General features: G+C 46.4%; 1 protein-coding gene across 1 annotated transcript; it reads left to right on the forward strand.

Moving 5' to 3' along the window:
- The first annotated feature begins 1,886 nt into the window (after nt 1-1,886).
- On the forward strand, nt 1,887-23,575 carry DERL1 (derlin 1). The gene is made up of 8 exons (XM_083450732.1): nt 1,887-2,217; nt 7,303-7,414; nt 8,697-8,761; nt 11,003-11,029; nt 17,406-17,501; nt 19,082-19,134; nt 20,073-20,183; nt 21,761-23,575. Exons 1-8 carry the CDS (start codon nt 2,065-2,067, stop codon nt 21,897-21,899), a joined length of 756 nt encoding a protein of 251 aa, XP_083306858.1. The 5' UTR covers nt 1,887-2,064; the 3' UTR covers nt 21,900-23,575.
- The last annotated feature ends 170 nt before the right edge of the window (nt 23,576-23,745 follow it).

Here is a 23,745-nt window from a genome sequence, read left to right on the forward strand (position 1 = left end):
GATACAAAAATACAATCTCAGTAATAAAGTTATAAAATAATAAGAAAGTCACACACAAGTGGAGGGAAGACACAGGACAAGAAATAAGAAATGGATAAATGTTGGTACATAATGTGAAAATATGAATTTACACATATAATGTATATGTATCATTAAGTAAAGATTTCATATATGTATTGCAACATTAATAATAAATAAATACATTTGCTTTAAAAATAAAGTGGACATAACTGCCCACCGTAATTAGAAGGCATCTCATGGTGCAAGAATAATCGATCGGAAAGGATTCCGCGGTCAACTAGTCCAACCCCTCGGCAATGCAGGAATATCATCGAATGCATACATGACTGATGGCCATGCAACCTCTGCTTAAAATTATTATTGTTTATTAAATCTGTATACCACCCTTCATCCAAAGATCTCTGGGCGGTTCACAGCATAAAAAAATACAAAACAAAAACACAAAATGCATAATGAGAACAAGAACAAACCAAACCGATAACCCTCCAAGCAAGAGAGTCCACCATCTCTCTTGGAAGTCTGTTCATGCGCCTTTAAAAAAATGCATTGTGGTAGGTAGACATTCAAGAGGGGCAGCTTCCCAGTACCCACGCAGAGGTAGAGATTTGCTAGGCTTGCCACACGTCAGGAAAAATCCTGACATGCCCTGCCTTTTGGGGTAAAAATGGGGTTGGGGAAATGTTGCAGAATTGGAAAAATGTCAGGGAAAACCCAGAAGTATTACAATGTGGTGGAAAAAGCAGTGGGAACAGCTCCAGAAGCTTAAAACCACTACAGTACTGTATTTGTAGCTGAGGTTTCACCCCAAAAGCTCAACAAGTTGGTGGTTTCCTTAAAAAAAGGTCAACTCTGTGGGAGTCAGGAATTACACCTCTGCGGGAGTCAGGAATTACACAGGAATTACACCTAAACATTAGGAAGAACTTCCTGACAGTAAGAGCTGTTCGACAGTGGAATTTGCTGCCAAGGAGTGTGGTGGAGTCTCCTTCTTTGGAGGTCTTTAAGCAGAGGCTTGACAACCATATGTCAGGAGTGCTCTGATGGTGTTTCCTGCCTGGCAGGGGGTTGGACTCGATGGCCCTTGTGGTCTCTTCCAACTCTATGATTCTATGAAATATGGCAACCCTAGATTTGCGGTTAAGTGTCATGTAAGCTCTGGAATATATATATATATATATATATACACACACACACACACACACACACACATATATATATGTATACACACATATGCATACACACACACACACATATATATATATATATACACACACACACATAACCCCCCCTCAAAATGTTTTAAATATTTGTATTCATCCAGATCGGCTTAGAGAAGAGAGAGACAAACTAATGCACTACAACTAAAGTGCCACACACCCATCTGATACTAGCTACAGGTAGGTAACCGTGTTGGTCTGCCGTAGTTGAAACAAAACAAATTAAATTAAATTAAATTAAAAAATTCTTTCCAGTAACATGCACACGAAAGCTCATACCAATAACTAAGATACTTGGTCTCTAAGGTGCTACGGAAAGGAATTTTTTATTTTATTTTATTTTGTTCCCTCTGATACTAGTAAGCCAGTCTGGGAAATTATATGCTTGAAGTTGGCATTTAAATTGAACATTAGAGCCGCGGCTTGCAGCAAACAGGGACGAGTTGGGATCAGGATAAACAGTTAAAAAAATAAATTGAAGCCTCTGTATGTTTACTTCCGCGTTTCTACTCCCCCCCCCCCAAACGCGCTCCCACGTGTATTGATAAACAGGGGTGAGAAACAGCGCCCGCTGTCCCTTTAAGAGCCGGAACTTCCGGCGACGCTCCTTCCGCCCCGCCCCTCCTCAGAGAGAGAAAGGCGGAAACCGGAAGCGGCCGTTGCTCGGCCGAATTCGGCGCGGCCACGTCGGAGGAAGGCGGGCCCCTCCCACCGCCCCACCTTCCGCGGCTTCGCTGTCATAGGAGCGGCTCCGGCGAGAGCGTCGGGCAGCGGAAGGCCCCAGCACCGAAGGCGCCCGGCGCCCAGGCCTCGCAGCGGAGGGGAGATGTCGGACCTCGGGGAGTGGTTCCGGAGCATCCCGCTCATCACCCGCTACTGGTTCGCCGGCGCCATCGCGGTCCCTCTCGTCGGCAAGCTAGGCCTCGTCAGCCCCTTCTACCTCTTCCTGTGGCCCGAGGCCTTCATCAACCGCTTCCAGGTAAGCGAGTGGGCGGACTGCAACTCCCGGCATGCTCGGCGCGAGCCTGGCGCTTAAGAATCACCCGCGGCGCGGCGCTGTGCATGCCGGGAGTTGTAGTTGTTGGGAGACGGCGTGGGGCTCGGCAGCGCTGGTTGTCAATGGATCGCAGGGAGTTGGAAGGGACCCCCAGGGTTCATCTAGCCCAGCCCCCTCCCAGCGATGCAGGACAGCTGCCTACCGCCGTCCTTGGGTGGGCTCGAACCAGCGACTGTCTGGTTGACAGGCAGGCGCACTGACCCGTTGTGCCACCCGAGGGAGCCACGCGGGAATTGTCAGTGCTGTGTCATGGCCACCTGTTGGGGGGACGGGACACCACTTGTAAAAGGTGCCTTGTTTTGAGCCCAGGAGTTCCTACCTCTTTCCTTGAACATCATCATCATCAATAACTCAAAATCAAACATTGTTACTTTGTGTGCAGCCACTGTATCCCTTCCTTTTGTGCAGATGAGTGAATGATACAGTACAGTAGCACCTCGGGATGTGAACGGGATCCGTTCCGGAACCCCATTCGCATCATGAATAGAACGTAAGACGTGTGTGTGCGGATCGCGTTTTGCAGCTTCTGCGCATGCGCATGATGTCATTTTGACCGTCTGTGCATGCGCGAGCGGTGAAACCCGGAAGTAACGCACTCCGGAAATACTTATCCTGAAGCATATTTATCCTGAGGTATGACTGTATATGAAGCCAAGTGCTTTGCGTCAGCATCTTGGTTTGTTCAGAAACCATTATGCTTAATCATTTTCTGGTTTTTATATAATAAGGAACTATGATGGAAGGCTGTCTGGTTTGTTTGTTAGGTTGTTGGTTTTTTTCCTTCCAAGATGGTAGGAGTAAAGCAGGCATGTGATGCTTGTTCATGTGCGCAGCACTTGCTCTACAAGTGAGGGGGAGCCTGGGCTAACAAAGTGCCTTTGCCCTAGTATTGAAATGTGAAGATAACAGTTCCATTAATAGGGTGAGGAGGCCAGGGCAGAATAGGTTTCCATCTGGACCTTTCTAGGCCTACGGGACCTTCAGAAAGCAGTAAAGCAGCCATAAATAGAACACCTTCAAGGTTGTGTTCTCTGAAATGCTACATGCATAGCCAGCTAAACATTCTCAGTGTGTTTGTGAGACAAGAATCTGGATTTGTTAGGCACTGAGGAAAAATTATAGAACTATCTAGGCTTCTATGAAAGGGACAGGCTTTATTGAACCAGGGAAGAACTCGGTTCTTAAAATTAGCATTGTAACAGAGCAGCTTTTAAGTTGGTCACTGGAGGAACAGCTGGTTTGGAATATGCGAGGATGAACATGTTGTATCGTGCAAGGGGGACATTATAGGAATTCAAAGAGGCCAAAGTAAGGTAGGATAAAATGTATTTGCCAGATCCGTTTGGAAACAGAGATCATGAATAGATGTTCATTTGTTAATTATAGAATCCCCTGAATGGATGAACTGGAATGCTTGGTTTTAAAAGAGAGAGTAGATGTATTGGGCATAGTAGGCAATAGTATGCCCACAGTTGTCTCCGCATCTGGACTATAGGAAGGACAGAGTGTAGAGTATGCCTTGCCCTGTGTGACTAAGAATATGGCCTTCCTGTGTTCTCTTCCTGTGCTGCTTCCCTGTTGAATTCTTGGAGTCCTGCGTAGGCGCTGTTCCAGCACATTGCCTCCCGAACAACCCTGACACGGCTAGCTCCAAATCTTTAAGTGATGTCATGACCCTGTTATCTAACTATACACATCCCCTGTTTATTACCACAGACTAGAGGAATGTTAAGTGCACTCTATATAATCTCTGCGTACCACCCTATCAATCATAGATTACCATGTTCCTGTACCCTCTCTATCTAGTGATGTATAATATCTGCATGTAACTCTCTCATATGTGTATGTAATAGTACAATGCCTGTACGTACCCCACGTGTAACCAATCAGCACCAAGCGCATATGCTGCAATGGGGGTAATATACAATAAAAGGGAGTCTCTTAGACTTGGTCTGTGAGATGCCTCCCACATGAACACCCTCGACTCGTCTGCCGGTTATTTCAACCCAACAACAGAGAAGGGTGTTCTGGAGGTGCTGTTGCTCTGCATGTCAAAGAGGACACAGAGTCCCGTGAGATTGAAATCCCAAAAGGGGCAGACTCCACCACAGAATTGTTAGGTGGTGATATTGGACCCCAAGAATAATTTAGTACTGGGGACCTGCTATCATCCCCCTGATCAAAATGCTCAGGAAGATCTTGAGAAGAGAAGGAGCTCAAGGAGGCATCCAAAAAAAGGAAGGTCATAGACAGGGTAACAACAGGAAAACCCCCAGAAACCCAGAAGACAAAAGTCAGAGATTGATGTGCATTATAATGAGTGAAACAAGTATTTGATCCCCTATCAACCGGCCAGATGTCAGGCTACCTGGTATCTTCACTGGATGTAACGAGCTGAGATTAGAAGTACCAGCTGTAAGGGAGAGGTCTTACCTGTAATCCCAGCTCGTTACAGTACCTGTACAAAAGACACCTGTTGACAGAAGCAATCAATCCAGCAGATTTCAAAGTACCCACCATGACCGAGACCAAAGAGCTGTCAGTGATCTCAAGGCAGCTGGGACCATACTCACCATGAAAACAGTTGGTAACACTCTAAGCCGTGAAGGACTGAGATCTTGCAGAGCCCGCAAGGTCCCCTTGCTCAAGACAGCACATGTACAGGCCCGTCTGCAGTTTGCCAATGCACATCTGAATCTGAGAACTGGGTGAAAGTGTTGTGGTCAGATGAGACCAAAATCAAGCTCTTTGGCATCAACTCAACTCGCTGTGTTTGGAGGAGGAGGAGTGCTGCCTACGACCCCAAGAACACCACCCCCACCGTCAAACATGGAGGGGCACATATTATGCTTTGGGGGTGTTTTTCTGCTAAGGGGACAGGACACCTTCACCGCATCAAAGGGACAATGAACAGGACCGTGTATCGTCAAATTTTGGGTGAGCACCTCCTTCCCTCAGCCAGGGCATTGAAAATGGGTCAAGGATGGGTATTCCAGCATGACAATGACCCAAAACACACGGCCAAGGCAACAAAGGAGTGGCTCAAGAAGAAGCACATTAAGGTCCTGGAGTGGCCTAGCCAGTCTCCAGATCTTAATCCCATCGAAAATCTGTGGAGGGAGCTGAATGTTCAAGTAGCTACACATCAGCCTCGAAATCTTACTGACTTGGAGAGGATCTGCAAAGAGGAGTGGGACAAAATACCTCCTGAGATGTGTGCAAACCTGGTGGCCACCTACAAGAAACGACTGACCTCTGTAATTTCCAACAAGGGCTTTGCCACCAAGTACTAAGTCATCTTTTGCAAAGGGATCAAATACTTATTTCACTCATTATAATGCACATCAATCTCTGACTTTTGTCTTCTGGGTTTCTGGGGGGTTTTCCTGTTGTTATTTTGTCTCTCACAGCTACAATAAACCTACCATTAAAATTATGGACTGGTCATTTCTTCGTCAGAGGGCAAATTTAGCAGGGGATCAAATACTTTCCCCCCTCACTGTAAGTGGATGACTTCTTTCTGTGTCAGAAATGCAAGCACGATCAGCCCCTTGTGGCAAGGCAATTTTTTGTGGCTGCTGCTACTCAGAGTTAGCAGGGCTGGAAATGACACAGGCAGGGAGTTCGCTAGAACAGGTGGAATGTGCTCTATTTTTTGTGTAAAGACAGGCGATGCTTGTGCAAGTCCTACAATATAGCATTGGGGACGTAGCCACCTACTGCTTGGAGATTTTTGAAATATTAAGTGTTATTTAAATGCTGTTATATATATGAAATAAACCACCCTCATAGAAATACATTACAGTGGTACCTCAGGTTAAGAACTTAATTCTTTGTTAACCTGAAACTGTTCTTAACCTGAAGCACCACTTTAGCTAATGGGGCCTCCTGCTGCTGCTGCTGCGCCACTGGAGCACGATTTCTGTTCTCATCCTGAAGCAAAGTTCTTAACCCGAGGTAATATTTCTGGGTTAGTGGAGTCTGTGACCTGAAGCGTATGTAACCCAAGGCACCACTGTACTTCATTTCTATAGCATGCATAAATTTGGGTCCTCCAAGGAGAAGTTACTTGTGTGCTGCCGTGCTCTTGGATCAGAGCTTTCCAAACTTTTCATCTCGCTGACATACTTTTTAGACGTGCATCATTTTGCGACACAGTAATTCAGCTTTACAAGCAAGCTGGAGGTTTAACTAACCCAGGGGTCTGCAACCTTTAAGACAAAAAGAGCCACTTGGACCCGTTTCCGAAGAAAAAAACAACATGGGAGCCGCAAAACTCGTCATTATAAAAATAACTTTTTTGTCACTTTTTTATTATTTCTTTGTTTGACCCCTCAGAATTACTCCTCCTCATAGAAATAAACGTTAAATTAACAAGTTAACTTTTTTTGTGTGTGTTCTTCACTCCCCTTCAAAACAGTGACCAGCGTACATGCCCCCTTTCAATGCAGTGACCAGCATACATGCCCCTTACAATGTAGCGGGCGGGCAGGAAGGTGACGTCAGGACGGTGCGTGACTAACGCACAGACCGCCCCCATGCAACGTCACAGCCAGTACAGCGCCCGCCACAGTGGGGAGTGTCGGGACGCACAATGCGCCTCCTCCCCTCGCTAGTATCCGCCCCGGAGCCGTGGCAAAGGTGTAAAAGAGCCACATGCGGCTCCGGAGCCGCGGGTTGCAGACCCCTGAACTAACCCCTTTCCAGCCCCAGGAGGAGCCTGGGGAGCATTCGCACAACGCATGTACAAACTGCAGCCGACATACTAACATGTTGCAGCACACAGTTTGGAAAGCTCTTGTCTTAAATGATTCTTACTCTGACTTCACCCCCCTACATTTCTCTCCCATCTGCTAGTCAAGTGAGGCTTACATACCATGCATCATGTGGAGTTGCTAAGCTTATGCCATAATAAATTTGTCAGTAGTTAAGGTGCCACAAGACTCTTGGTTGTTTCACTGTAATAAACCTCTGAATTCATACTCTCTCTTTAAAATGTTTGAACAGATCTGGAGGCCAATCACAGCAACCTTCTATTTTCCGGTCGGCCCAGGAACGGGGTTTCTTTACCTGGTGAACTTATATTTTTTGTATCAGTATTCATCACGATTAGAAACAGGTAATGTAACATTGAATATATAACATACTATTTAGTTTTCGCATTCAGTGGCACTAGTTACCTTCCATTTTCTTTTATAATCTTCTTGTGGCAATAGATGCTAATTCGGATGCATATATAAGAACATAAGAAGCTGCCCTATACTGAGTCAAGGCATTAGTCCATCAAGCTCAGTACTGTCTGCACTGACTGGCAGTGGCTGTCCAGGATTTAAAACAGAGGGACTCTCCCAGTCCTACCTGGAGATGCCAGGCATTGAGTCTGTGACCCTATGCATGCGAGGCAGGGTCTCTGTCAATGGAGCTGTGAGAATCTCATCTTTCTAAGATGCAGAACTCGCAGGGTTGCATCCAAACCTCTGCATATTCTTCATGCAGCCCTTAGTGCTGCCTCTTAGCTGTCACCTTCTGGGGCAGCTTTCTGAGGGGCATGAGGCTGCAGGGAGAATTTATAAAAACAGCCTCTCCCCTCTAGTGGGAGAGGGCCCTGGGCAGAGTCTGGACCCATGGGAGGTTAATGAAAATTCAAGTGTGTGTGTGTGTGTGTGTGTGTGTGTGTGTGTGTGTGCAGTGCTAGTCTTTGGTACATGCTCAGACACTTGCCCTGTGAGGGTTTTGGGAATGAGAGGAAAATGGAGGCTGGTTATTTTGAATCAAGGTGCTGTTTTGAGACTGTGTGGTCTGAATTCACTGGTACAGTCATACCTTGGATTTCAAACGCCCTGGAACTTTGGCTCCTGAACGCCGCAAACCTGGAAGTGATTGTTTTTTAGCGTTCTTTTGGAAACGTCCGACGGGGCTTCCATGGTTTCCAATTGGCCGCAGGAGCTTCCTGTAGCCAACTGGAAGGCTCGATTTGGTTTTTGAACATTTTGGAAGTCGAATGGATTCCGTTTGACTTCCAAGGCATGACTGTACCTGCACTGCAGCATTGTTTCCTGTATTTTTTGCAGAAAAATAATGCTAGATCCAAAGCTGGTACCGATATTAAATAAAGAGGCTTTCCTCTCCCCAAATGTGGAGATGATATATTTCGTGTCTATTAAAACAGCCAGTTCCCCCCCCCCCCCAAGCATTTCTTAACTGGAAGAAAAACCTTCCCTGAATCTTCCTGCGGGCTCCTGAAACGGATCAGCCTCTCGTTTCTTCCTCTGAACGAAAGCCACAGTTGTGTCGTGCAATATAATCATAGCCCTTAAGATCCACCCAGTGTCTCTGGGGGGAACAATGCAAAACAACTGCCAAGGTTTCAGCTCGCTCTAACGCCACTCTTTTGTTCACAGGCGCTTTCGATGGAAGACCCGCCGACTATATGTTCATGCTTCTCTTTAATTGGATCTGCATAGTTGTATCCTTTTTTATTTGCTACACCAACGTTTTGGCATGTTTGAGTTCTGCAGAGGGGTGGGAGTCTGTTGTGTGGTCCTCATCTGTGTTCAGTCACATATCCACTGCATGGCCTTAGTAGTTGTAGTAAAGTAAAGGTAAAGGGACCCCTGACCATTAGGTCCAGTCGTGACCGACTCTGGGGTTGTGGCGCTCATCTCGCTTTATTGGCCAAGGGAGCCGGCATGCAGCTTCCGGGTCATGTGGCCAGCATGACTAAGCCGCTTCTGGCGAACCAGAGCAGCACATGGAAACTCTGTTTACCTTCCCGCCGGAGTGGTACCTATTTATCTACTTGCACTTTGACGTGCTTTCAAACTGCTAGGTTGGCAGGAGCTGGGACTGAACAACGGGAGCTCACCCCATCGCAGGGATTCGAACCGCCGACCTTCTGATCAGCAAGTCCTAGGCTCTGTGGTTTAACCCACAGCGCCACCTGCAATCCTCCAGTAGTTGTAGTAGTATTTATTAAATTTGTATACCACCCTTCATCTGAAGATCACAGGGCGGTTCATAACGTAAAAATACAAAACGAGAACGCAAAATATATAATCAAAAACAGAACCCAATACCCGCCCCCCCAAAACACATTCAAAAGGCCATAGATTGTTTAATCAGCTGAAGAGTAATATTTTTGCCTGGCAGCACCAAATGAGCCTCCCTTGGGGGAGCATTCCACAAATGGGGAGCCACCGCAGAAAAGGCCCATTCTCGTGTAGTGGACCTCTTGTGGAGGGGGCACATGAAGAAGGGCCTCAGGTGATGACCACAGGTTGGTTCATATGGAGAGAGGCGGTTCTTGAGCTATTGTAGTCCTGAACCGTTTAAGGCTTTACAGGTCAAAGCCAGCATTTAGTCAAGTTAATCTGCTTCACTCCTTTCTGCCCCTTTTGTACTATGATGTATTGTTAATAATTATTAATAACAATTTTATTATTTATACCCCATCCACCCGGCTGGGTTTCCACAGCCACTCTGGGCAGTTTCCAGCACATATAAAAACATAGTAAAACGTCAAGCATTAAAAAGCTCCTGATACAGGGCTGCCTTCAGATGTCTTCTAAATGTTGTGTAGTTCTTTATCTCCTTGATATCTGGTGGCTTTGTGTTTGACTGTACGTGTAGGAATTGTTGTAAGGATTGCAGGTAAAAAAACCTCAGAAAGATGCTGTACACATAGTTTTATAATAGGGCATCACTGGCCCTGTAAAAAGGTAAAGGTACCCCTGCCTGTACGGGCCAGTCTTGCCAGACTCTAGGGTTGTGTGCTCATCTCACTCTATAGGCCGGGAGCCAGCGCTGTCCGCAGACACTTCCAGGTCACGTGGCCAGCGTGACAAGCTGCATCTGGCGAGCCAGCGCAGCACACAGAACGCCGTTTACCTTCCCGCTGGTAAGCGGTCCCTATTTATCTACTTGCACCCAGGGGTGCTTTCGAACTGCTAGGTTGGCAGGCGCTGGGACCAAACGACGGGAGCACACCCCGTCGCGGGGATTCAAACCGCCGACCATGCGATCGGCAAGTCCTAGGCGCTGAGGTTTTACCCACAGCGCCACCCACGTCCCTGTTCACTGGCCCTGTACTAAACCCTGATTGAGTGGCTGAGCCTTAATGAGCTCAGAGCGAATTGTTGGGCCTGTGCCTGTCTGCTTCTTGTGTAGCTAGGGGAAGGACTTCTGCCAAGTTGAGTTTAGCTTTCGAGGAATCTTGGCTTCGCATTCTGTAAAAAAACAGTACTCCTGGCTTAAAATGACTAATGGTTTAACAGTGGCAGCTTCAAATTCGGCAACTGTGTTACACCAAGATACCTCATTCGTACCTAATGCTAAGATGAGATTCTTTGAAAGCAGAACTAAACTTTGCAGAAGTCTTCCTCCTGGTCCTGCCGGAGGGGAGGTGAGAGGAGAGCAGGCACATCCTTGGTTGCACTTGAGTCCACTGAAGCTTGCCTGCAGAACAGTAATGGCAGTGTCTAGCATGTCCGGCTAACAGAACTTTTTCTTCTGCACTGTACTGTGTTGAATCTGATTCACTTGCTCTCTCACCAGCAATATTTCCACAGGCTGTTTCAAAGCCATGCTGTGGGTTTCCAGGCAGATTCTGTCCATCTCTTTTAGTCCCTTGAGTTAAATGTGCCTCATCACAAGGTTGCACTTCTTGTCTTCTCTTTTAGTTTGGTTTTCCTTAGTGAAACAATGAAAGATTACTGGTTTGGCAATGAATATGCAGGTAAGCATGTCTGTTTTCAAAGCGACCTGGCTTCTAAAGTGCCAGGTCTTTCGTGCTACTTGTACAGAATTCATGTGGGCCAGATCAGATCAGAGTGGATTATGTGTACTGTGTATTCAATACTCTCCCATCTAAACCAGTGTGCTGGCAGGGAGAAAAAGGGTCAGTTTGTGTTTCTGAACACCTGAAAGCACCAAGCAAAACACTCCGCATTCCTGTCCAGCAAGTTTGGTGTGAATTTTCTGCTGATACCCAAGTGCAAAACTGTAGGAGAAATAAGCCTGAGAGAAAATGGCTGCATTCAGGTTTTAACAATACCTTGCTGCGACCCTCCATGTCTCTCTGAACATTCCCCAACCACACCCTCCCCAAGTCTGTCTGTCTGTCTCTCACACGATTGGCCTTGCTTTGCATTGAAAGGTGCCCTTGAACTCTGATAATGTTTCATGTTTGCCTGGAGGACAGAGAAAAGGGTGTGGGTGGGTGTTTTGTCTACTGTGCAAAGGTAAATTTTACATTAGTCGATACTGTTTTGTGGATGTGTCTCTTCGGCTCCCCTGCTCCTCCCACGCAGCTGCAAGGAGGAGAGATTGGAAGCTTTCCCTTCTGTTCTTATCTAACTGCAATTTTGCATCGTGTCCACACAGGGTGTATTGTGCTTTCTCTGTGGTGTGACCGAAAGAAGCAGGTTTAGGAAGCTGACCGCAGAGTAGGCATTGGACAGTGAAAATAGGGGCCAGGGCTTCTGATCTTCTCACAGGCATGCTTTGGAAGGAGAAATTACACAGGCTTAAGGCTTATTCACATAATGTAGGGTTGGGGAACCTCTGGCCACCCAAATGACTACAACCCACATTGTCCTTGATCATTGCTTATGCTGGCTGTGGCTGATGGGAGTTGGGCACTCCAGCAATATATGTGGAAACCACCAGTTTTCCATCGCTGGTGTAATGATGATAAACCGCATCATACCCCTTGAATGCATTCTATGCCTGTTGTTAGCCAGGCGGTAAGCAGTCTTACCAATGTCAACAATGACTTGTAGGTGCATTCCTTTTCAGCCAAATTTCAGCTGAAGCTGCCGTAAAGCCTTTGCCCTTTGTAGGAAGGAGAACTTCCGAGATGTGCCTGGAGCATCAGGCAGAGTTTCCAACTGCACCCTGTTCTTCTCAAACTCAGACTCCCATATTTGGGCTCTAGGAGCTATAAGACCTTTTGATTTCCAGAAAGAGGCAGAGGTGTACATTCCTGCTTTTGATTACGTCTCTACAGTGGTGCCCCGCAAGACGAATGCCTCGCAAGACGGAAAACCCGCTAGACGAAAGGGTTTTCCGTTCTGGAGGTGCTTCGCAGGACGAATTTCCTATGGGCTTGCTTCGCAAGACGAAAATGTCTTGCGATTCCTGGGGGTTTTTTTTCGCTCCCCACCCCCTTTTTCTAAGGCACTAAGCTGCTAATAGCCTTTTAGCAGCTAATCCGCTAATCCCTTAAGCCTTTAATAGCCGCTAATAGCCGCTAAACCGCTAATAGCGCTAATGGGCTTGCTTCGTAAGAGGAAAAAACCGCTAGACGAAGAGACTCACGGAACGGATTCTTTTCGTCTTGCGAGGCACCACTATACTGTGAGACTTTGAGGCTGAAACCATTTCCTGGGAGTTTCATAAGAGCACCTCTTGGGATTGTATCCGTGAACTCCTTGCCAGCTGCATTGGGCCCAACCTCTCCCTACTCTCTCTGAGGGTTTCCATCTCAGGCCCTTCTAGGGACCAAATGGAGCAAACAGCAAGCAGACCTAGTGGTGGGAGGAAAAAATCCTTAAATAAGAGACACGGGGGAATGACTAATGGACTTCAATGTCTGTACACTAATGCACAAAGCATGGGAAATAAACAAGATGAGCTTGAGCTCTTGGTACAGCAAACTAAATATGACATAATAGGCATCACTGAAACCTGGTGGGATAAGTCCCACGATTGGAATGTAAAAATGGAGGGATACAATCTATTTCAGAGAAACAGACCAGACAAGAAAGGAGGAGGAGTGGCGTTATATGTCAGGGATGTGTATACCTGTGAAGAGATCCAAGATTTAGAACCTCAAAGCCAAAGTGAGAGCATTTGGGTCAAAATTAAGGGAGAGAAGAATAATAGTGACCTCATTGTGGGAGTTTACTACAGATCCCCAAGCCAAACGGAGGACATAGATGATGCCTTCCTGGAACAGATGGCCAAGCATGCAAAAGGAAGGGAGATAGTAGTAATGGGGGACTTCAATTACCCAGATATTTGTTGGATGTCAAACTCAGCCAAGAGCATAAGGTCAAACAGATTCCTCACTGGCCTTGCAGACAACTTCATTGTCCAGAAAGTGGGAGAAGCAACAAGAGGAACAGCCATTTTAGATCTGGTCCTAACCAATGTCGATGACCTGGTTAATGGGGTAGAAGTGGAAGGATCATTAGGCGCAAGTGATCATGCTCTTCTGAAGTTTACTATACAACGGAAAGGAGCAGCCAAGCATACTAGGACTCAATTTCTTGACTTTAAGAAAGCCGACTTCATAAAACTTAGGGAAGTGCTGGGTGAGATCCCATGGACAGTAATACTAAAAGGAAAGGGAGTTCATGATGGCTGGGAGTTTGTTAAGAGGGAGATAGTAAAAGCACAACTTCAGGCAATACCAATGAGACGGAAACATGGAAGGTGCCTAAAGAAGCCAGGGTGGCTATCTAAGGAACTTTTAACTGAGTTAAGATTAAAAAAGGATGTGTACAAAAAATGGAAAAGGGGGGAAACCACCAAAGAGGAATTCAAACAAATAGCCAGCACGTGTAGACACAAAGTCAGAAAAGCTAAAGCACAGAATGAACTCAGGCTTGCTAGAGAGGTTAAAAGCAACAAAAAAGGCTTCTATGGGTATGTTCGTAGCAAAAGGAAGAACAAAGAAACAGTGGGGTCACTCAGAGGAGAAGATGGTGAAATGCAAACAGGGGACACAGAAAGGGCTGAACTCCTCAATGCCTTCTTTGCCTCAGTCTTCTCCGATAAAGAAAACAATGCCCGACCTGAAGAATTTGGAGGAAATGATTCAGCAGAGGAAACACAGCCCAGAATAACTAAGGAGATAGTACAAGAATACTTGGCTAGTTTAGATGTATTCAAGTCTCCAGGGCCAGATGAACTGCATCCAAGAGTATTAAAAGAACTGGCAGATGTGATCTCAGAACCACTGGCAATCATCTTTGAGAATTCCTGGAGAACAGGCGAAGTCCCGGCAGACTGGAGGAGGGCAAATGTTGTCCCTATTTTCAAAAAGGGGAAAAGAGAGGACCCAAATAATTACCGCCCAGTCAGTCTAACATCAATACCAGGGAAGATTCTGGAGCAGATCATTAAGCAAACAATCTGTGAGCACCTAGAAAGGAATGCTGTGATCACCAATAGTCAGCATGGATTTCTGAAAAATAAGTCATGTCAGACTAACCTGATCTCATTTTTTGACAGAATTACAAGCCTGGTAGATGAAGGGAACGCAGTGGATGTAGTCTACCTTGATTTCAGCAAGGCATTTGACAAGGTGCCCCATGATATTCTTGTAAAGAAGCTGGTAAAATGCGGTCTTGACTATGCTACCACTCAGTGGATTTGTAACTGGCTGACTGACCGGACCCAAAGGGTGCTCATCAATGGTTCCTCTTCATCCTGGAGAAGAGTGACTAGTGGGGTGCCACAGGGTTCTGTCTTGGGCCCGGTCTTATTCAACATCTTTATCAACGACTTGGATGATGGACTCAAGGGCATCCTGATCAAATTTGCAGATGACACCAAACTGGGAGGTGTGGCTAACACCCCAGAAGACAGGATCACACTTCAAAACGACCTTGACAGATTAGAGAACTGGGCCAAAACAAACAAGATGAATTTTAACAGGGAGAAATGTAAAGTATTGCACTTGGGCAAAAAAAATGAGAGGCACAAATACAAGATGGGTGCCACCTGGCTTGAGAGCAGTACATGTGAAAAGGATCTAGGAGTCTTAGTTGACCACAAACTTAACATGAGCCAACAGTGTGACGCGGCAGCTAAAAAAGCCAATGCAATTCTGGGCTGCATCAATAGGAGTATAGCATCTAGATCAAGGGAAGTTATAGTGCCACTGTATTCTGCTCTGGTCAGACCTCACCTGGAGTACTGTGTCCAGTTCTGGGCACCACAGTTCAAGAAGGACACTGACAAACTAGAACGTGTACAGAGGAGGGCAACCAAAATGGTCAAAGGCCTGGAAACAATGCCTTATGAAGATCGGCTAAGGGAGCTGGGCATGTTTAGCCTGGAGAAGAGGAGGTTAAGGGGTGATATGATAGCCATGTTCAAATATATAAAAGGATGTCACATAGAGGAGGGAGAAAGGTTGTTTTCTGCTGCTCCAGAGAAGCGGACACGGAGCAATGGATCCAAACTACAAGAAAGAAGATTCCACCTAAACATGAGGAAGAACTTCCTGACAGTAAGAGCTGTCCGACAGTGGAATTTGCTGCCAAGGAGTGTGGTGGAGTCTCCTTCTTTGGAGGTCTTTAAGCAGAGGCTTGACAACCATATGTCAGGAGTGCTCTGATGGTGTTTCCTGCTTGGCAGGGGGTTGGACTCGATGGCCCTTGTGGTCTCTTCCAACTCTATGATTCTATGATTCTATGATTCTATTCTATGATTCTAGGCCACTCGTGCCCAGTTCTCCCAAATGCATGCATCATTTTGCACTGCAGAGAAGAATCGTATTTAACTTTGCATCTAAAATAGCCAGTCAGCCCCAATTGTTTAAGATATGTGTGTGTGTGTAATCTAACTTTCAGGTAATTAAGCAAGCCTGGTGCTGACACCTCTGTCAAACTGTCCTTGCCAATCGCACAGTCACATCTCTCAGTCACATTAGCTTTTTAAAAAAGATCTTGCTGAAAGTAAATCAACACTATTTTTTCTTGCGATGGAACTCATTACGCAAGAACCAACACGGATGATATGAAGAAGGAGGCCTAAAAACCTGCAACCCCCCTGTTTGTGCTCAGTTCTGTCAGTGCAGAATCAGGAGGGGATCGCTGGACTTAATTTTAAAGTCTATTTTTATTTCTATAATTTGAGCAGACTCCTGTAATCTCGAGGGCTGCAATCTGAGGTATATTTCCATGGAAAATACACTTGGTGAGATGGTGGCAAAATCAGTGGGACTTAATTCTAGGAATAAACAAGGCTAGGAACCAAGTACAGTGGTGCCCCGCAAGACGAATGCCTCGCAAGACGGAAAACCCGCTAGACGAAAGGGTTTTCCGTTTTGGAGGTGCTTCGCAGGACGAATTTGCTATGGGCTTGCTTCGCAAGACGAAAATGTCTTGCGATTCCTGGGGTTTTTTCCCCCGCTCCCCATCCCCTTTTTCTAAGGCACTAAGCTGCTAATAGCCTTTTAGCAGCTAATCCGCTAATCCCTTAAGCCGCTAATAGCCGCTAATAGCTGCTAAACCGCTAATAGCGCTAATCTGCTAATGGGCTTGCTTCGCAAGACGAAAAAACCGCTAGACGAAGAGACTCACGGAACGGATTCTTTTCGTCTTGCGAGGCACCACTGTATTTCTCTGTGCACCAATCCTTCATCACTTGTGACCCACTAAGCTGAAGGCAGCCCACAAGCCATGCATTGTGGTTTGACCGATCTTGACAACAGGCCTTTGTATTTGCTATCTGGGACAGGCAGCAAAACCAGATTTCTCGCGCCCCGGCATGCTGTCCTGTCTGGTGATAGGCTGCTTTCTGCTTGGCAGATCTCAAATTAGGGAACCTGGGGCAAAGAGGGAAAACGCTTTTCTAAAACACTTTTTCAATGACGATGTGCTGTCAGGTGTGGAGAGACCTCTCTGTGGCAGGCATCCATTAAAGAGCCACAGCAAGCTTTGGGCTTCTGTGCTCTCTCTCCTGCTTGCTCTGGCACAGCTGTTAGAAGACCAGAAACTTTTTCATCTGTTTTATATGAACCACAGTTTAGTGTGTTGGCTGAACTCTAAGCTATGGATAATTGTAACTATAGTTAGTGATAACAACTCAGGGTTATAGCCAGTTCTCAGATTCAAGTGACATGCTGCAGTTAATCAAAAACAAAAGGCAGAGATTTCAAACTCCCCTGTGCAACCATGTCAGGAGTGGGGAGGAGACACGCGCCAGAGTCTTGTTTCCATAATACTAAATCCAGGTTTGAAGTTATGTGCAAATTGGAGAGAACACTAAACAGGCCTCTGCGTTTGTTTTTTTATTGTGAACCTTCTGCACTTGCTTAGGTCTCCTGTACTGAATCTCAGTCTTTTTGTCTCTTCATTCTCTTGCTTCCCTTGTAGCTGCTGATGATTCCCTTGATCATGTCCGTACTTTACGTTTGGGCCCAGCTGAACAGAGACATGATTGTGACATTTTGGTTTGGGACACGGTTTAAGGTAAGGCCAAAGGGCTTTCCCCTTTCCTCGAGCCTTTTGCCCATATCAAAGGAACTTTGCTCACTCACTGGGGAAGGGAGGCAGCTCCCCCCCCCCCGTGACTACTTGTCCCTTCCAGATTCTTAAAGGGACACTGGCATCAGAGGAGCTCTTTTGCTGCCTCTAAAGGTGTTTCACTTCCGAGCCTTTCTGCAGGGTAGCCTCGGAGTTGATATCATGTGCCTTGGCCACAATAGACGTAGACCTATGTGTGAGATGGCAATGTCTTTATACTACATTGTATGCTCTAGAAACACCTTGCGATGCTGCAGCCAGGGGCCTGTAGCAGAGCGCCTTGACCTTTACCCACCTCCCTGATGCTACTAGCCACCTCATGTCAGATTGCCATGCTTTCTCTTGGCTGCCAGATACGGAGTTGTGGGGGCTATGCTATCATGGAATGTTAGGATTGGAGAAGGGGATTTGTCATCCTTGTCCGGTATGCAATGAGGAGGTGTACAGACAAGGAAAATATTGGCAAAGGCAGTGTAGGATGGGAGGGAAGGGCAGAGCCGGGAGAGAGATTTTATGCCAGCAGAGGCAAAGGATGGAGCAAAAAAGCTGAAGGGGATTTAACTGCAACTTGGGTGTCCTGATAGCATGTTGTAACCCAGGGAGAGGTACTGTACTTCTAAAATGTGAATTACATGTCACCGACTAGGTAGAGCAAAACCTCCATAGTTGGGGGGGGGGGAAACGTCTATATCAGCGAGACTGGGAGCGGCCGCCGAGACCACAGAACACCGGTCTTGACCTTTAAATCCCTAAATGACCTCGGCCCAGTATACCTGAAGGAGCGCCTTCACCCCCATTGTTCTACCTGAAAACTGAGGTCCAGCGCCGAGGGCCTTCTGGCGGTTCCCTCATTGCGAGAAGCAAAGCTACAGGGAACCAGGCAGAGGGCCTTCTCGGTAGTGGCGCCCGCCCTATGGAACGCCTTCCCATCAGATGTCAAAGAGATAACTACCTAACATTTAGAAGACATCTGAAGGCAGCCCTGTTCAGGGAAGTTTTTAATGTGTGGTATTTTAATGTATTTTTAATCTTTGTTGGAAGCCACCCAGAGTGGCTGGGGAAACCCAGCCGGATGGGTGGGGTAGAAATAATAAATTATGATGATGTGGATGATGATGTCATGAAATAACCATGGGGTTGTTTCCAGTGATGCGAGCGGAGGTCTGTTTGATCCAACTGGAGCCCGCTGGATCAGCCTAATAGCCCACCTAGTCCAGCAGCCTGCTCTCTCAGGGGCCAGACTTTGCCTTTCTCTGCTCCTCAAATATGCTCCAAAATGGACCCCAACCCTCTGGAGCAGATTTTCAGGGTGTGCAGTGGGCTTCAGAAATGAGCAGATGGAGATGAGCTCTGTTGTGCAAGCGGAAGTCATCAACATTGGATGCAACCCCTGTACATGAAATGCTGAATAATGTATATAGCTAGCTATATTTCTGTCTGGGACTTGTATTTGGAGAATTCTGAAGCAGGTGGAGCCTTCAGTTTCCTTGTTCACAGCAAGTTTGCATGTGCTCTTGTTGTCCTAGGCATGCTATCTACCGTGGGTTATCCTGGGATTCAACTATATCATTGGAGGCTCGTAAGTATTCCCAAATACCTGTTTTGTATTACAGTAAATACAGCCCTTAGAGTAACATGTGGCTTACCTCCATACCCTGAAGGACATCTGAAACATCTGGATAATTAAGAGGAATGTGTGTGAATGCAGTAGCCTTTTTTGTTTTGCAGTGGCAAGGAGACACTCTTTCCCTTGCATTGCCCAGCTCTTCCACTGACCCAACCTCCAGATCTTCACTGGCGGGTTTCTCAGTGAGCAATTTCCATGGCGAAAGGTCCCAGCCATCGTACCAGCCCTGCTCAAGCTGCAGTTGCTCCTGCATGAGCAGCAGGCTCCTGTGCTCTTCTCTCTCCAAAAGAAAAAGTGAATGCATGAAGGAAAGGAACTTCCTGTGCCCGTTTGACTCTTCCGTCTGCCTTATTTTTTAGCCTGTCCTTTGAGCATGGTAACTGCTAGGAGTTGTAGCTTTGGGCATGTATGGTACATTTTTTGCTGTCATATAGGAGTATAGCAATATCGGAGTATTTTGCTGCTATACAGGAGAGTCAACGTGGTGTAGTGGTTAAGAGCGGTGGACTCGTAATCTGGTGAACCGGGTTCGCTTCCCCGCTCCTCCACATGCAGCTGCTGGGTGACCTTGGGCAAGTCACACTTCTCTGAAGTCTCTCAGCCCCACTCACCTCACAGAGGGTTTGTTTTGGGGGAGGAAGGGAAAGGAGATGGTTAGCCGCTTTGAGACTCCTTAGGGTAGTGATAAAGCGGGGTATCAAATCCAAACTCCTCCTCCTCTTAGGGATAGGAGCCCAAGGCTGCCCCTCCCTCCAGCCCCAGCTTAGCCTCCTTGGCTGTATGTTGGGGCCACCAAGGTTCAGTGTGTATAGATTGCCTTCAGGTCGGCAGCAGAAAATGCTTTACTAACAGAATTGTTCAACGCTGATCCCATTCTCTTCTCCCTGCAGTATCATCAATGAGCTGATTGGCAACCTGGTTGGCCACCTGTACTTTTTCTTAATGTTTAAATATCCAATAGACTTGGGAGGAAGAAATTTCCTATCAACGCCTCAGTTCCTGTAAGTTGTTTTATAAGGTTTTCTCCGTTTTTAAAAGGGAAATCAGGTTGCTTATTAGGAAACATTTGAGTTATCCTATTTGAAAAAAGGGTTTATAACAGTGATAACTAGAGAATTTAGGTGACCCAAGCAAGCTTTTCCAGTTTGCTGGATCTTGATGGGGTCTTCCACATTTATCAGAGCATGCATCTCTGACAGCGAAACCAATAAGGAGAGCTTTTCAACTGAAACTTTTAGAAGCCATGAATCAAAGAGGAAGATGACAATAGACTTGTAAAATGAAGTTTGAAAACAAGTAATTCAACTTAAACTGGCTTACGCATGCTTACTCAAAAATGTCTTTTTGAATTAACGTGGGGAGGAAGCAGCAGCAGAGATACATTTCAGACATCGTGATATATCAGCATATATCAATATTTAGCTGTTGATATATCACAATGCTGAAAACCAGATCTTGCCAGTCCTCGATGCAAGCACACATACTCACAATCTCTCTCTCTCTCTCAGAAAACATACTGGTTCTATCCCAGTTCAGAGCCAAAGAGTGAGATACACCCACACCGTTTCGAGGCGAGAAATAATTGCTGTATCTCTTAAGAGAGCTGCCTAACACTTCCTGTAACCCATAGGTGACACATTTGCAGATCCTGCCAAATGTGACAGATCGTCCGTTTTTAAACTGGGGCATTTAACACTTCTTAATGTATTAATAAGGGACACGGGTGGCGCTGTGGTCTAAACCACAGAGCCTGAGACTTGCCGATCAGAAGGTTGGCGATTCGAATCCCCGCGACAGGGTGAGCTCCTGTTGCTCGGTCCCTGCTCCTGCCAACCTAGCAGTTCGAAAGCACGTCAAAGTGGAAGTAGATAAATAGGTACCACTCTGGCGGGAAGGTAAACGGCGTTTCTGTGCGCTGCTCTGGTTCGCCAGAAGCGGCTTAGTCATGCTGGCCACATGACCCAGAAGCTGTACACCGGTTCCCTCAGCCAATAAAGCGAGATGAGCACCGCAACCCCAGAGTCGGCCACGACTGGACCTAATGGTCAGGGGTCCCTTTACCTTTAATGTATTAATATGCAATGCTTTCCCTCCCACTAAGCTAGGAAGGGCAATGCTTTTGAGATATCCCTGAGTGTTTGATAAAAGAATGAAAACTGACAAAAGAACTTCAGACTTGTTAGGGGGTCTGCCAAAACAGTTCCAATTAGGTTAAAACTGCACTCAATGGCGTAGCGTGGGGGGTGCAGTAGGGGCCGGCCGCACCGGGCGCAACATCGGGGGGGGGGGTGCTCGCACTCACAGCTCTCTGCCCCTACCTGGCTCCATGGGTTAGGGGGCGCAAATTACTTGCCTTGCCCCGGGTGCTGACAACCCACGCTATGCCACTGACTGCACTCAAAGGGGCAGGGTTGGATTGAACAGTATCTTAGCCATATGTCATCCAATCATTTTGCTGTTTGGCCAGTTTATAGCTCTTACTGTGTAGATTCCACACGCACAATGCCACAAAGCTGGAACTAGTCCTGATTTCAGAAAGACCAGGCATATTTGAACGGCTCTTTTGCTTGGCCCCCAGGTACCACTGGCTGCCGAACAGGAGAGGAGGAGTCTCTAGTTTTGGGGTGCCCCCTGCCAGCATGCGCAGGCCTGCAGAGAACCGCCAGGGCGAAGGGAGACACAACTGGGGCCAGGGTTTCCGGCTGGGCGATCAGTGAAAGAACTTCCTGCTTTTCCTCTTCTTCTTTTTTTCCTTTTTGTGTGTGCGGGACATCTTCAACCATTCACGGGAATGGCTCCTGCTGAGGAGTGTACTCAAGAACTGGGTTTGCTCGAGGGCAATTGGGTCTGGCCCATTAAGAAATCTTAACTTTTCCTTTTCGTTCCTGGTGGAAGATGACACAACGGAAGGCACAAGATAGATTTTACTCCAGGCTGTCGAATAGTGCTCAACTCAGTGCTGCCATTAAAAAAAAAAAAAGAATACACATTTTTAATATTGTCTAGCACAGTGTATTTTCTTTTACCAACCTCTCCTCAGGTGAATTTTATGTTGTTGCATCTGAATTTCACGCCTTTCTTTGCGTAAGAGCCCTACAGTCCAGTAAGAATCTACTCCTTGGGTCAGAGAATTGTCCAACACAGTAACTGGTGGTAAAAAGGGTTACTTCAGAGTTTGCTGTAATACTAACTAGCGGGAGCTCTTCGGGTATTGATAACTATGTTGGCATTTATTTAGCAGGATCAGAGCCTAAAATTTCCTGTGTAAGGCATCAGATACGTGTTTTGACTGGAGGAGATGCGAACCTAGGCCACTGAGGCAGAGCCCTAGCTCTCTCTTGGGAAATTTTTGCTGCGGCCATCTAAATGCCTCTGCCTCTTCAGCTGTAGATGGGGGGCACTTTAATGCCAGTCCTGGGCACACACTCACTTGGTGGGGCTTACTTCCGAGTAAATAACATGCATAGGACCGAGACAAAACTCAGTTCTTTGGAATCTGTAAGGTAATCATGCTTGGGTTTGTATCTTGTAAAGGGGAAGGCAAGCCGTGAAAAACAAAGTTGGAGAGTTAGCAAAAATTATTTTGTGTTTTCAAACAAGACTCCCGACCAACTGGTGCTTCAACATTTCTCATCCTGGAAGAAAATTTGGGTACCTGCGAATGTTCAGTAGTAACCTTCATTGCAAGTTAAGCTGCTCGATTATAATACGAGTAATGGGTATCAAACGACCGATGACTGTTTTATGTGGGGTGACACTGGAGATATTTGGATAGAGGGATGAGAAAGCAGACCTAACCTTGTCCTCCCAATCCGCTGGTTTGTTCCTCTTCCTCCTCCTCTCTCCCCCATCCCCAAGCAAACCACACCAGGTTGTGCTTACCTGTGTTCCCACCTGCAAAATGGGACTGCAAAACATTTCACCCAGCTGCGCAAAGTAGGCACTCTTTCCATAGCACTGCAAACATGGAAAGTGCTGTAGAAGTGATTATGAATGCTTTGGGTTGCAATTGCTACTGATATTTCTCCATGCATCAAAGGTGTAGCCAATGGGGCACCCTCAAGATGTTGTCGGACCCTCATCAGGGCCAACTGCATTTGGAGGGAACTGTGTTGTCTAGCCTCGCTCTGCGTATATTTGTATACTCAACTGGGGTGGGGTGGGGTTGGTGAGAGCGGTATTTTCACCAGATTTCGCTTTCCCAGAGGTGTGAACCCACTGTGGCAGTCTTCATTGAGGAAAGCAGAAACCTTGCAATTATGTGTCTTGATAGTGGGAAAACGTATATATTAAGAAATCATTTAGCAGTGTCCTCATGGTAATAAACCTTCCGGTGGCTCTTGCTTGATTTACAAATACATATTTGTAATAAAAAAGATGGCATTTCCCCAAGGCCAGAATAGATTTGTCATTAATTCTGGCTTGTAGCACTTGGGAACCCAAAGTCCTATAGCATATTGTCATGAATTAATCCTGGTGGTTTTGTGAATTGGCTGTCCCCATGTGCACGGTGACGGTACAGCTTTGCTTGCTGTTCATTCACACAACAGGTTCCACTGGCAA

The sequence above is a fragment of the Podarcis tiliguerta genome, assembly GCF_965153285.1.
Source record: "Podarcis tiliguerta genome assembly, chromosome: 7".
NCBI classification, from domain to species: domain Eukaryota; kingdom Metazoa; phylum Chordata; class Lepidosauria; order Squamata; family Lacertidae; genus Podarcis; species Podarcis tiliguerta.